The sequence below is a fragment of the Dreissena polymorpha genome, chromosome 7 (assembly GCF_020536995.1).
Source record: "Dreissena polymorpha isolate Duluth1 chromosome 7, UMN_Dpol_1.0, whole genome shotgun sequence".
Classification (NCBI taxonomy): Eukaryota; Metazoa; Mollusca; class Bivalvia; order Myida; family Dreissenidae; genus Dreissena; species Dreissena polymorpha.
The window spans coordinates 3,725,842-3,740,996 of NC_068361.1; the positions used below are offsets into that span (position 1 = coordinate 3,725,842).

General features: G+C 35.3%; 2 protein-coding genes across 2 annotated transcripts in view; one reads left to right on the forward strand and one right to left on the reverse strand.

Moving 5' to 3' along the window:
* Positions 1–9,739: 9,739 nt before the first annotated feature.
* On the forward strand, positions 9,740–13,539 carry LOC127839065 (uncharacterized). Its single transcript, XM_052367232.1, has 3 exons — positions 9,740–9,856; positions 10,493–10,736; positions 11,312–13,539. The coding sequence occupies exons 2-3, from the start codon at positions 10,560–10,562 to the stop codon at positions 13,325–13,327; spliced, it is 2,193 nt and encodes a 730-aa protein (XP_052223192.1). The 5' UTR covers positions 9,740–9,856; positions 10,493–10,559; the 3' UTR covers positions 13,328–13,539.
* A 553-nt stretch (positions 13,540–14,092) lies between these two features.
* Positions 14,093–15,155, reverse strand: part of LOC127838504 (A disintegrin and metalloproteinase with thrombospondin motifs 13-like) — a 41,023-nt gene continuing 39,960 nt past the window's right edge. Inside the window, exon 31 of the mRNA XM_052366291.1 lies at positions 14,093–14,699. Within this exon, the coding sequence (XP_052222251.1) occupies positions 14,679–14,699 (21 nt within the window). The 3' untranslated portion in view covers positions 14,093–14,678. The remainder of the gene's footprint in view (positions 14,700–15,155) is intronic.

A 15,155-nucleotide genomic window follows, 5' to 3' on the forward strand; every position in this document is an offset into this window, starting at 1 on the left:
GGACGAAGGGAGGACGGATCAATATCCCTCCGCCTTCGTCAGGGAAAATATTTGTATTTTGACTTTATTTTTTGACATTAGGCATCCTCAAATGAACATGCTATATTGGGGTAGTCATTTGATTCCAACGCGTAAATCACCTTGAACATGCTATATTGGGGTAGTCATTTGATTCCAACACGTAAATCACTGCTATATTGGGGTAGTCATTTGATTCCAACACGTAAATCACCTTGAACATGCTATATTGGGGTAGTCATTTGATTCCAACACGTAAATCACCTTGAACATGCTATATATGGGTAGTCATTTGATTCCAACACTTAAATCACCTTGAACATGCTATATTGGGGTAGTCGATTCCAACACGTAAATCACCTTGAACATGCTATATTGGGGTAGTCATTTGATTCCAACACGTAAATCACCTTGAACATGCTATATTGGGGTAGTCATTTGATTCCAACACGTAAATCACCTTGAACATGCTATATTGGGGTAGTCATTTGATTCCAACACGTAAATCACCTTCTATTATAATTGATTCCAACACGTAAATCACTATTATAATTTAACACATTGTGTCTATATTATTTCCGAAATTCAAAATACAAAAATATTCTAAAGAAAAGTGATTCGTTTTGACATATCACCGCAAACTTCGAAAGTATGACCTTAGAAATATAATTATTTTTTTCTTCAAAGGACTTATCGCCTCAATTTGACAACTACGTCTTCCAAATTGTTATTTAGATATCTTTCAATGCGTCCTAACGTTAGAGTGCGGACAGGTGCCACGACATTGTGTGGTACTTATATTTGTATTAACTATCCAACAACCTAATTCAAATAGGGAAGTTGTAAACTACAGATTTACGTATACGCGCTGCATACTGGTTATATGGCCGGTTAACTGATTCGTGATTTTTTTACAACAGTTGATTTTACTATATTTCAAAGATATTTTAATGTTTTGTGGCATTGTTCAGCATGTTTACATGAGTTGTAATTTACACATACAAATCTGAATTTACTCAACTATTGTCGATTTGACTGATTCCGAGCATAGCTCTTAACAAATCCCTGGCGCAATTACACGCTATGTTGGAAAAGCCCAGCACGTCCGGGCTTTTTTATATTTTAATAGCGTTATTATTATACAAAAGAAACAAATATTAGGAACTTGCAAACGATCTTATGTATCGTATACAAAATACACATTTGACATGTAAAATATTATCAGGTACAACCTCATATGCTTTCGATGATTGCTTCCTGATATATTAAAATTAAATCGAGTTTCTGGTTTAATTGTCATCTCTTATTTTCGAATTTATTTTATTGAACATCCATTCTTCAATCAATAATTAAAATAATCCAATAGTTGTATTGGATTCCAATTAACTTCTGACATTATTTTCGTTCTTCATATTTTTCATACAACAACAACAAAAATGTCACGTCGTCGTCGTGATTATTTCCCAATATCCTTTATTTGATTTTAATAAACCATGGGAAATGTTAATGTATGAAAATTAAGAGTGACGGTAATTAAAGTTCCCCATTGAAATGACAGGCCACTTAATGACCAACAAAAGAATGCGAAAAATCCCTGCAAAAGCAATAAATGTCCAATTTCTAAAGAATTTCATTTTAAATTGATTTAGATTTAGACCTTTAGTCCCGAAAGCTAAACAATTATACACAATAATGCTTTGCGTAAAACTACTAAAGCGTAATCTAACCAGCAGTAGCGGTGTATTGTATTTCTATCAGATTGATAAGTTGCGTTATGTAGATTTCAATAATGCTTTTGAGTCTCTATATATAGTGAAGATGACAATCTATTACGGTAATGACAAGCCCGTCTAAAGAAGGATAACAATAAACACCTCGGATAAACGCTTTTTGAAATACTTTAAACGTTAGCTGTGAAGGGATTTGGATAATATTTTGTTTTAGCACATACAAGAAAATCTTTTATTTTGTAATGAATTCGCAATTTAAATAAGCCGGCAACAAAAGATGCGTTGTGTTCGACATATTCGTCTAAATAATAGTGTGTAGTTGAATGTTTGAAATTAGCGGAGATGTTAAAGATTATCGACACATAAGCGCCCATGTAGCACGGTTAATGCTTAAAAGGAGCCTTTGCGCGGTTGGGACAAGGTACGTACACTTGTTTTGCTTTATTTTATTTATTTATTTTTATATCAAATGTTTGATTTTTTGCAATCTGATTATTTAATTTGCCTTAAATTTGAGCTGCTTTTGTTTTCAATTCGAAGACGTTAAGTATTTGCAAACAGTTCCGTATCAGGTATACTGATTAGTACAACTGCACGTTGTATATAATATATAAAATATATAAGCTTTATTGTAACAATTTATGGAAGATATAATTCTGCAATGTTATATGCCAGTATTGCGGCTTTATAATGAACTATGTGTGTGGCTACGATTTTAATGCTTATGAAATCAAAGATATCACAACATACGTATGAATATTATTTTACGCGTCGCGTCTTGTCAGTTTGAAATCGTACAAAATCGGTGTTAAGAGATTGCATAATTTATAAGTTTTGGTATATAAATCATATTACCGCGGTGATCAAAATGGACAATAAAACTAAGAAAACACAGGAAGCAAGAATGTTTTATCCATGTTACACTATTACCTGAAACAATGATAAGTAAAATGTTTAAGAAACACCCCAATCTCAATTATTACATGACCATAACAATTTTGGTAAAAAACATATCCGTAGTGTTTGTCACTCCACATGTACTTTAAGCGCTTAGATGTCACTAAATAACTGAAAAGGTTATGGAAATATCGTTCTATTGTCCACGGACACACTATTTGCACTAAAACTTATCTCCGCACGCGACATCCTCACGTCTAAACAATTATACGAGAAATGCTAAATACAGTTCGTTATATGTGTTATGTAAATGTAAAATAAAAAAATACCATTACTGACTTCGTATATTTATCCCATATAAAACTATCGGCGTTAGACAAATAGGGCATAGGATTAACAAATTCGTGGTAAACGTTACAAGAAATTCGTTAGTAACTTAATAACTCGTAAAGCGATTACGGTGTTTTTTAAAGCGAAAAATTTATAATATGTAACACTTGCGGTAAACGAGTTAAGACTTACTTACGAGGTCTTCTTGAAACGGTCTCCTATGTATAAATGTATAAAATAACGAGTACGTTGTTGTTATGTATGGTACATTAGTCTTCTTTATAATATTATATAATGTTCAGCAAGTGAATGGTTTTGCATGGGTAAAGAGTTGTTTGTTATAATAATGTCAATGTGAAAAAAGTCGCTCAATATTCGTCAAGCGCCTTACAAGTTTCTAAGGTTCATAAGTAAGTCTTAAAGTTTAAAGAATCTGTTTCGTGTACCACTTAAAGGCTATACTAATAATAATCGGAGGAAATCTGAGACTGTATTTAATGTGCGTCGGGTTACTTCTCGAGAGCTTTCCCAGTAGTTTTATTGTGCTCTGTAACATGAAAGCTGCATTAAGATTGTTCAATATCCCAGTGATGTATACTTGTATTTTAGACCATATTGATCCCTAGTAAGAGCATTGTTTCACAAAGAGTTGTTGATACGCATTTACGTATCTATGAATTGATGAAACCAGTATCTTTTTATTTATGCACTTTATCCTATCTTTGTATTAAACAAGCGAGTATAGGATACACGTTGTCAACAAGGAATTCAAAAAACAAGACATTCTTGTTTCATTCTTTTAATAGAAAAAAGAAGCGTTTATATGGCTGGGACGCAAAAAAGCCGTGATGTTGCTGCAGCTACCGGTACTTCCGATATTTAAGGGACGGATTTTTTACCGTTTAAGTAACTTAAAAGTATGGTCCCGATATTTGAAAAGTATTCTCTCGAAAAAACAATTTAAAAAAAATGAATATGAAATATCGATAAAAAAAATCGTCTGTTGTCATTAAAGAGCATATATATGAAATATGAGTATTTAAAAAATTATCTATCGATAATATTTTATTTAAATATACATTCGCGTATATTTCATTTAATAATGATATGTTATCTTCTTTTCAAACGAGAATCAAAATTAATGGTATTTTAATGGTCAACGAACGAATTATCAAACCTTTCTAAGATCGCGAGGAATAGTTCTATAATAAAGAGATAGTCAATTAACCACGTGTTTTGATCTCAATTACAACAACATCGCTGTTAACGACTTATTGACGTAAATTAGGTGCTTTAAAACCAATTTATTGCCGCATAAAATTGATTTTAAATCCGTTCATTAGTCTCTACTCTAACATAAATTGACATTTAATGCACTTGCCATTGATAATTTTGTAATTCAAAATTGATTTGCGTGATATTAAAAAATCCGATGTTAAATCGTGTGTAAATAGACACATAAAATGTCGGCGAAGTAAAAATTTAAATGATTAAATTGTTGTTTTGTGCACGTTATACCCTTGACACGTAAAACTTAAGATATTCGGAAACGAGAAATTTGAATAACGAAATACCGACAGGAGAAATGTTTTGTAAATTTAAAAGTATGTTATCAACTATTCGCATTAGACTTCTATTCGATTTGCTGTAAGTAGTTTTGTTTTACGTTACTTAAAAACATATTCGTCCGAGTCGAAAGTTATTTTTTTCAAACAGCAATAATAACAGATGATATTATTGTTGATGATGATGATATGTCGACTTGCTGCTATTAAGCATTGTATATTTTATTTGTAAATAAACCCGTGTTAGGTTGAAGCACATTTTATCAAACAATCAATTATATGTTAATAGAAAATAATGCATTTAATTGTGGAAGTGTATGAATGTACATGTATATAAATACTACAAGTTGCAAATCAATATGTTTAACGTCAGCGGATCCTCTTTTTCCACATTTTCGAGGTATTCTTTTTCTATCTGTAGGTTGCCGTGTTGTTATTGGTTTTCTCACCCAATAGCTACTGTTTGGTGACTATAAATTCTACTGTTTTATTTAATAGGGAATGTAAACTATTGGTTTTGCGATGTCTAAAGAATGATTACGATAAAATGTTCTGCTTAACGCTGCATAATTTCATCGGCATTGGGAAACAAATTAGCTGCGCTACTTATAATCTATAAATTTATACAATAATGTATGCATTATATGGAAGATCCTATAACACACCGACACGAACTTATATCCTTTCAGCAGTTTCAAAAGACCGAGCGGAGTGTGGCGGTGTAGATATCATAAATATTGGTTCATTTTATGTTAATTGAAATCATGTTTGATTTCAGCATCGTCTTTTCCACATCGTAATTTCTATATATTAACCGCGTTCCAATGGACGACGGAAGGGTCGGAGCGTGCCATCGGCTCGAAAATAAACGCCGGAAGTTCCTAATCGTCATCAATGACCTAGTGAAGAGCAAGTATGAGGTGTATGCGGATTTCTTAGATAAAGCGGAGGCGGAGGCAGACTACTCGTTCGAAAAATCCAAAATGTTTGTTCGCCGAGCATTGGTGAGACAGAAAGTACTGCAAAAATGCATGAAAATGAGGCGACATCATCCGGATACGAAAACAATTTTCGGACGTTACGGCGGGAAACCGATTGAAGCTTTTAGCCGCGACATTGAAGGCTTCATCGCTCATAATCATCCTAAATTAAGGCGTAAACGTCATCATCAGCGACTGTTGAACGAAAGTTTGGAAAAGGGTGCCATCTTGAAACCGACCGTTGTCGAAAATCGCGTCGCCGGGTGGATGGAAAGATCATACACAAAATACAAACTTATGAAACAAAAACGCGAACGAACTAATTTGGAAGCAATCGAGGAGAAGCTGGAAAAGGCGTCCAAAAAGACAAATCAGAGAACACTTAGGTTACCGGTGCTAACAAATCCATTTTATTCCGGTGCTCGAACTGTACTGGAATCGGAAGAAGACTCAAAACCGGAAGTCGACCTCAAGCCGGAAGTTGGCGCTAAAGATATCCAAACGGAGCCGGATGTGCTTAACCTTAGTGATAATATGGAGAATATGAATTTGGAAACGAAGCAAAAGCGGGGAAATGTTCTCGATCAGAAAAGGACACTGGTTCTACCTCCAATCAACCCTACAAAAGTAATGGTTTCAACAAAAAATTGAATACACCTTTGAAGAGAAAAGAATTGTGGTGTTAACCCTTTCAGTGCGGGAACCGAATTTTAAAGGCCTTTGCAAACAGTTTGGATCCAGATGAGACGCCACAGAACGTGGCGTCTCATCAGGATCCAAACTGTTTGCTATTCTGATAGTATTCTTTGAAAAAAATCGAAGAAAATGCTAATTTTAGAAATTCAGCAGACGACATTTTTGCAGACGACAAATTACCCAGCATGCAAAGGGTTAATAGCCTTAGTTACAATAAATTAACAAAACTTTACATGTTCTGATGATAACTTTATAATCATGTTATTTAACCCTGAAACTATGTTGAAAACCAAGTGTGTTTAAACGATCTGTACTAATTTTCCAGTATGTATGTTTTATTTTTTATCGCAATATCTAATATACATGTATACCAAACAAAATACTACATTTGTATTTTCGTGATTTTGGTCACAGATTGGTTCCAGTTTAACCCTTACAGTGCGGGAACCGAGTTGTGAAGGCCTTTGCAAACAGTTTGGATCCAGATGAGACGCCACAGAACGTGGCGTCTCATCTGGATCCAAACTGTTTGCTATTCTGATAGTATTCTTTGAAAAAAAAAGAAGAAAATGCTAATTTTAGAAATTCTGCAGACGACATTTTAGCAGACGACAAATTTCCCAGCATGCAAAGGGTTAAGAAGGATTGAAACGAAGATTTCACAAAAATGTCTTCGTGAAACTGCTTTTTTACTATGCAAAATCAGTACGAATCAATTAATACGTGTATATATTAGGACATCCTGGCCTATCATATGTAAATACGTATCAATGATGTCTAAATAATATTGCAAATTGTTTGGCAGAAGCTTTTCCATTTAGTCTGAGAAAGTAAACCTATTAGCTGCTGTATAATTGCATGTTTACACAATGAATGTATTGCATAGTCTTGCATTTTATTTGCTATTATGCAAACGTTTTATTTTACTGTCATATTTGTTTTACCTTAAATATGTTATGTTGTAATTTGTATGATTCTCTGTCTTGGTCATCACTCGTTTGTATATATGTGCATGACCAAAGGCAGAATGCCGGATTGCCAATAAACTATGACATGAAATGCAATGGTTAAATCCCTTCCTAAATATTAATTTAATAACATGCAAATTGTTTCTTTTCTCAAAAAAATATGTTTCAGCGCTTTTCATTACGTCTGCCAATAAGGAGATGTTTTGTGTTTTATGTGTGCACACTGACATAATTGAGAACTTAAAGCAAATATGTTAAGATTTTCGCAAATTAACTATTTTGAATGCATAAAGGAATAAACTTATATTATGTGAATTAGAGAATAGAACTTCAATAGTATCCGATATACCGTGAATAAATTATGCTTGATATAACAAATAAACGCCGGGCTGAACGATAATAATAAAGGGAGATTGTACTAAATCTAAGCTTTTGGTAAACGATTAAAGCCGCGCTATGTGAAAATGGGGTTTAATGCATGTGCGTAAAGTGTTGTGCCAGATTAGCCTGTGCAGTCCGCACAGGCTAATCAGGGACGGCACATTCCGCTTGTATGATAGTTTTCTTTTCAAGAAAGTCTCTAACTTCTTTAAAAAAAATCCAGTTAAGGCGGAAAGTGTCGTCCCTTATTAGCCTGTGCGGACAGCACAAGCTAATCTGAGACGACACTTTACGCACATGCATTAAACCCCTTTTTTACAGGGCGCGGCTCATATCATTCCAATGAGGATCTCTCTGAATCACCGCCTATCATTCCAATGAGGATCTCTCTGAATCACCGCCTATCATTCCAATGAGGATCTCTCTGAATCACCGCCTATCATTCCAATGAGGATCTCTCTGAATCACCGCCTATCATTCCAATGAGGATCTCTCTGAATCACCGCCTATCATTCCAATGAGGATCTCTCTGAATCACCGCCTATCATTCCAATGAGGATCTCTCTGAATCACCGCCTATCATTCCAATGAGGATCTCTCTGAATCACCGCCTATCATTCCAATGAGGATCTCTCTGAATCACCGCCTATCATTCCAATGAGGATCTCTCTGAATCACCGCCTATCATTCCAATGAGGATCTCTCTGAATCACCGCCTATCATTCCAATGAGGATCTCTCTGAATCACCGCCTATCATTCCAATGAGGATCTCTCTGAATCACCGCCTATCATTCCAATGAGGATCTCTCTGAATCACCGCCTATCATTCCAATGAGGATCTCTCTGAATCACCGCCTATCATTCCAATGAGGATCTCTCTGAATCACCGCCTGAATAAAGAAGTTTAAGATAATTTAGCGCAAGTGTGTGATCCCTGGATGTTACGAAATATTTTTATTTCAGCTGTGTTTCTCCCCCTTAAAATGGACATCTGAGATTAGTGTATTCCTGTACTTAAGGGAACGCGCATGTAAACTACCAGGAGATATTGAAGACAGTTATTGAAATTGGTTTATTTATAATGATTGTGACGATAATGCTTTTTTTCATCGATATGTAGTGTAATTGCATATTGCTTGTTATACATTACTTGATAGGAATAACAACTTTCGTTTACTCATTAACGCAATCTCATTCGCATGAAAAACTCAGCTTGATCTCTTCATGCATTATTGAACCGACTTATACTTTTGGTTTCGCGTGTCACAAACCACTATGATATTAAAGAAAATAATTTCAGAGATAACCAAAGAATAATACGAGCTTGAATAACAGCAAATGGCTTTGAACACGGACATGTGATATCAATGACAAATAACCCATAGCTTAGTTTAATCGCTTAAACGTATAAGCCTTATTGATACCGTCGAAAACTATAATAAAATTTCAATATTTCGTTTAGAATGAAATGGAGATCCTACGCTTTTAATAGACATGTACAAAAATAATATTGCTTCTACGGAGAATTCGACCACGGTATTCAGACGGGTTATTTGGACAAAGAGCACAATCATTGTTCTGGACTTACGCTTACAATCGCGAAAAACAGCCCCGCACTGAGCTAAGAATAAGAATAAATTGCTAAATTAACGTGGGAAAAAATATTTGTTTATTCGTATTTGCATTCAATTTTCAATTGATTTTGCATAGGCGCTATTAATAGCCTATTAATGATTATCTGTTGTTCTGGGAAATAGCTTAAATAGTTAAAATGCACGTAATCAGCCATTAATATTTCCCCCAGCAGTCATCTATTTCAGATAAAGCATATACTACGATTGCCGGTATACATATTGAGTACTTTATCTTAATTTGACATAAAGAATATTACAACGTTTGTTTTGTTTTTAAGTTACCGTGAAATCGTCAAAATATGACATGTGAAGACTGAATAATCCACCCAAAACGCAAAAGCGTTTCTTAAACGTTTGCACAGCGTGTGAAAAGCTTCGTGAACACATGTCAATAGGTCATAAGCCAGCATTTTCACACGTTTCACACCTCTAGTGTATCTAATGAACTTGAGATGTTACAATTATGCATTGACACCTTTGATTGAATCAAGACGTGCTAAAATGTCAGGGTTTGGTGTGAGAAACGTCTTGTATATATGCTCAATGATTTTACGAAAATATCATCATTTACAAGAAAATTAATACAAAGTAAACACCATACAAATACATCATATCTACGAAATCCTTCGGAATTAATTGTCAGCTAATTGCAGCAGGTATGTGTTCAAAACAAATGTGTTAATATATATGGGCTTTGATCTGTGAAAAGGGGGTTTAATGCATGTGCGTAAAGTGTCGTCCCAGATTTCCTGTGCAGTTCGCACAGGCTAATCAGAGATGACACTTTTCGGTTTTATAATATTTTTCGTTTAAAGAAAGCAGAAATCCAGTTTATGGGTAATGTGTCGTCCCTGATTAGACTGTGCAGACCGCACCGGCTAATACGAGAAGACACTGTACGCACATGCATTAAACCTCCTTTTCACAGAGCGCGGGTCATTAATATTAAGCTGAATCTATCACAACTATTACTTTATTTAACTTCTGTAGAACCATAGTGATTTTTCATAATTTGGTTGCATCTACTCGTTAAACTTAAAATTACAAGATCATTTATGTCACATAAAAGAAACCATTATTGCAAATATTTATCAACAAAATTGCTTTATTTACAAATACGCATTGTATTGTAACGGATTGCGTGTCTGAGTATTTATCAGACAAAATGTAGAGAATCTACATTACGGTTTCTACTCCTGTATAATGCATATGCATATAAACAAAAAAAGCAATGAAAACAACGTTTTTTTAAACAAACAAACTCGTTTTACAATATTCCCTTATATTTGCAGGACGAGCTCCAATAAACAACACAGCGAAAAGGCCGAAAATACAAACCACTAAGTCTAATATTCTGCTATGAAGCTGGTTCCAAAATCTGGTCTCACAATCTCTATCCGGGGCCATTACGAAGCCGGAAAGCGGCGCAGACACAAGAAGGAAGATAACTGGGCGTGTCGCTGCGTCAACTGCGGGTTGTCGTTCGTGCACCGTCAGGCACTCCGGAAACATTACACTAAGTGTGCAGGATTTATGGTAAACATTCTTTTTTCATTAAAATGTTTCTTTATATTGAATGTATGTTTAAGTGTTCACTGTCTCGCACTCGTCATCGGTATCATCATCATCATCATCATCATCATCATCATCATCATCATCATCATCATCATCATCATCATCATCATCATCATCATCATCATCATCATCATCATCATCATCATCATCATCATCATCATCATCATCATCATCATCATCATCATCATCATCATCATCATCATCATCATCATCATCATCATCATCATCATCATCATCATCATCATCATCATCATCATCATCATCATCATCATCATCATCATCATCATCTTCTTCTTCTTCTTCTTCTTCTTCTCCTCTATCGTTCATCATTATCGTTCATCATTATCGTTCATCATTATCGTTCATCATTATCGTTCATTATTGTTCATACTCGTTAATTGTTTTTTGCAATCACAATTACTATATTATTTCTGAATTTATAAACGTACTTAACTTATTTCTGTTTTAATTGCTCATAGCCTATTTATAGGTGGATTTCTTTAATGTTTATTAACGCTAGTGCTGTTCTCTTTCAGAGCGTTCAAGAGAGTGAGGCTTCAGAAAACGTTAAAGCGATGTCACAAGACCCGGAATTAGTTGTCGACGACGAACTCGATTGTAACCCTCTGATAATAATTGAGACGAAGACTGGAAAAGTCGTTGCCAGAATCGAAGATCCTGACGCTAAAAAGGAGACGTCTGCAAAATTAACAGAAACTGACAAAATCAGACGCAGTGATATCAGTGGAAGAAAGCCGAATCAAGCTGGAATTGTGAAAGACACTAAATATCATGTACCGCAAATCAGACAACGCGATATCGGTCAGCCTCAAAACACGATTGGTGGTGAAGAAGTGACATCATCGGTGGTTATGTCTAACGTCATGAACGCTATCAGAAAACGAACTGAAGAGATCGTGTATGGAATGGCTGAGCTCCAGCAATACAATGATAAAAAAATGGTTGCTAAAGCTGAACGGACCGAAGAAAAAGAAATGACAGAACAAATCCAGTTTTCTACCCCGAATAAACGAAAAGCAGTTGACGATAAAAACGACGATGCTTCTTTAAAAAAGACCAGGTATTATTTTAAACCAAGTTCGTTCCCAACGGAACCAGCAGTCTCCTTTTCGGGATCTCGTGACAAAACTGACAAGACTAAAAGCGGCGTGTTTCGACCATTCCAAGAAAGAGTTTTATTTGACTACGGACAACAGCAACCGAACGACCAGACAACGGGATTGCAGCCGAGTAAAACCGCGAAACCATCTGAAAAGGAAAGTCCCACTGAGAACATCCGGGATTCGCATATATACCCTTGTTGCCATTGTCACCTCCGATTCCGTCACCAGACTAGACTGTCCAGACATCTAAAGAACGACCACAACATGGCACTGAGTCTGCATATAGGATGTCCGATTTGCCTGAAAAAGTTCCATTCGAACCGAGATTTCCTAAAACACATGTTGGAACACAAAGAAGACGTCAACGAACATACAACGTTCGAAGAAACAACGCAGAAGTGTATAAAATTGATAAAGGAAAATAAAGATTCGCGCGTGGACACGGCATTGGAACAATGCGAAATCAAACCGGTTGCTGTACGAAGGGAGACAATCAATACGAACATGAATAGTGTTAGTCGTCAATCTCCGGAAATCATCAGAGATGTCGTAGTGAAGACAGAAGTTGAAAAAGACGACAAGGAGAATGAAAGCAAGTATGGCAATATAAAATCTCTCAATAAATGGATCACGCCTGCACAAAAACAAGATTTGAATGAGAGCATTCGCGAAAATATGGTCGCGGCCTTCGATGTTCGGAATATTATCAACCATCTGAGAACTAACATAATAAGTGCACAAGGGCTAACAGACACAGGTGTGAATCAAAACATCGTCCATGCAGTCAACAGTCAAACGTCACCGAAAACTCCTTGTGAAAAACAAAGCCCTATATCAGCTTTCTTTAAAGAAGGATTAGAAAAATCTGCACGGACCAGAAACATACAGACAGGTGATGGCAATGAAATACTTGTCGGCGAACCTTTCCAGTTCGAACAAATGCTGGAGAATATAGAACCGTACTCGCGACAAATAAAATGGGTATCCAACACCAGCACTTTTGTTACAACAGTTCAACCAAAATCTCGTTCAGAAAACATTTCCCCACGAGAATCCCGAGAGACATTTCCACAAAGTGCTCCAAATGATATTTCAACCGAAAATGAGCCAAGGAAACACACTATTATAAAGAAGGAAAAAGTTGACAACGCTACTCCAGTCAATAAACAATATATGCGACCTTCTGACGTCGACTTCATGAGGCGCGTTTACTTAGACAGGACGCACAGGTATGACGGCTTATATATGAACATGGCGCCGCTTTTGACGTCAACGATGACGTTTAGTGAAGGTGGAAGCGGCGAAGCGTTGGACCTGTCGATGAAGTCAAAAAAAGGGGGAGACAACCGATATGTTGAGTACATGAGCGCAGTGACTGATGTACTAGACCTGTCGTATACCAGTACTAGAAAGTATAGCAACGCATAACGCGTTTACGTTGATGTAACACACGTGTCATTTGTGCAATATGTACTATACAGCGTTGTTGATTTAACGTGCGTTCGATTTAAATACGACACAATGTCTTAAACTTTAAAACGTGTAAAACGAGTCAAATTAATTAAATGTATATTTTTGAATTCATTAACGTTTGAATATGCAAATAATGTGCTATTTTGTATTCCGTGATTGGTGAATGAATTAAAAAGATGGGTATTTTTTATATTCAGTTTTCATTGGAATATAACTTCCTCTTTAGGTAAATGTAATTGCATGTCGATTATTTATACTTTGAAGAAATAAAGCTAACACAAACTTTAATGCTGTATTTATTCATTTTAAATGCCAATTCCTAAAGCGAGGCACATTAAATATGTCGTCTGTTTTGACAAAAAAGCAAATACAAAAGCAACAAAACAAAAGGCAATTTAATAAAAGTGAACAAAATATATGGCTTTTATATAAAAGGTGTACAAAAACCTCATATGTATATTTGAAAAGAAATAGGTATACAAAAATTTAAATGAATAGACTAAGAGATTGCAATTTCTTTATATAAGCATTTCTTAAAAGATAAAAATCAAAATACACGATTTTATGAAAGAATGCAGTACAAAAACATGTATGACCGGGTTCACGTTAGCATCCGATTGGCCGAGACTCAAAAAGTAACAGGTCGATTTCCTAATTTACACTTTTTTCGACCATAAGTGTAGAATATTGTTTTAGGTGTTCTTTTATATATTATATATTATATTTAGGTACGCAATTAAGATTTTGTATATTGACTTTAAAAGGTTTAAACCTGTCAATTATTACACAAGTTGGCTTTTGATTATAAATTAACTAATTTACGGTATTGCAATATATCACTTGTCTTTACAGAGATTCAATGCGCTTCAGTGTATGAAAAATAAATGCATGTAAACATAAGAACAAACATATACATAACAAAGCAAAAGTAAGTTAATGGTAGGAATGCAGTAATTTCACGCGACAACGTTTGTCAATAGCATCATGCTTCACAAATTGGCATATGGCAAACGAAATGTAATGAAATGTTATTATGTTCATGCGATTATTTCAGAGTTTGCCGATATCCATTACGGTTCACGGTTAACAATGCGCACTGTCGTTATTTAAAAAATAACCATTTGTTGACTACGTAGATTGTTAGTGCGCATTCTTATTGATGTCATTACGTTATTTACAAAGTCTGGACTGTGTACTCCGCCTTGAAGCCGCCATTTTCGCGCACCTGGCCGTAAACCAGTCTGACTCGCGCACCACGTGACTCCCAGATGAAGGGAGACAACTCGCCGCAAAATGAATTCACTTCTTAACCCTCCATGTCCTCAACCTGAAAGAGCACGTGATCACTCTGACTTCAAAATGACCGAGCGTTCAAAACAGTTGAAAGCTGTACTGCTGTTATAGTTTTTTGTAAATTGTTTCGACATCATTGGAATAAATTGAACACACTGGATTGAGGGTAACTATACGATGTTACATATAAAATATTAGAGCTCTTATGGCCTTGCTATTGCAGATAAGAAATGTGTTAAAGCATTTTTTTATAACGTCCATAATAACAGTGTGACCTCCCAGACGGAGTGAGTTTTGAGCCCTGATGCATGATTTGAATAAAACTTTATGAGGACCACTGTACGATGATAAATACAAAATATCACAAACATTGCACTGGTCTCTTAGATTTTTGCCGATAAATTTTTGTTTATAATATCAATCATGTAAAAAAAGCATAGATCTCTAATTGATTTCCCAGTTTAATTACATGATGATAACACCTTTAATG

Bases quoted from the DNA above. Each gene is read 5' to 3' on its own strand.
- LOC127839065 (XM_052367232.1), top strand. From the start codon at position 10,560: ATGAAGCTGGTTCCAAAATCTGGTCTCACAATCTCTATCCGGGGCCAT. The intron at 10,737-11,311 runs GTAAACATTCTT...GTTCTCTTTCAG, and splicing joins CTAAGTGTGCAGGATTTATG to AGCGTTCAAGAGAGTGAGGC.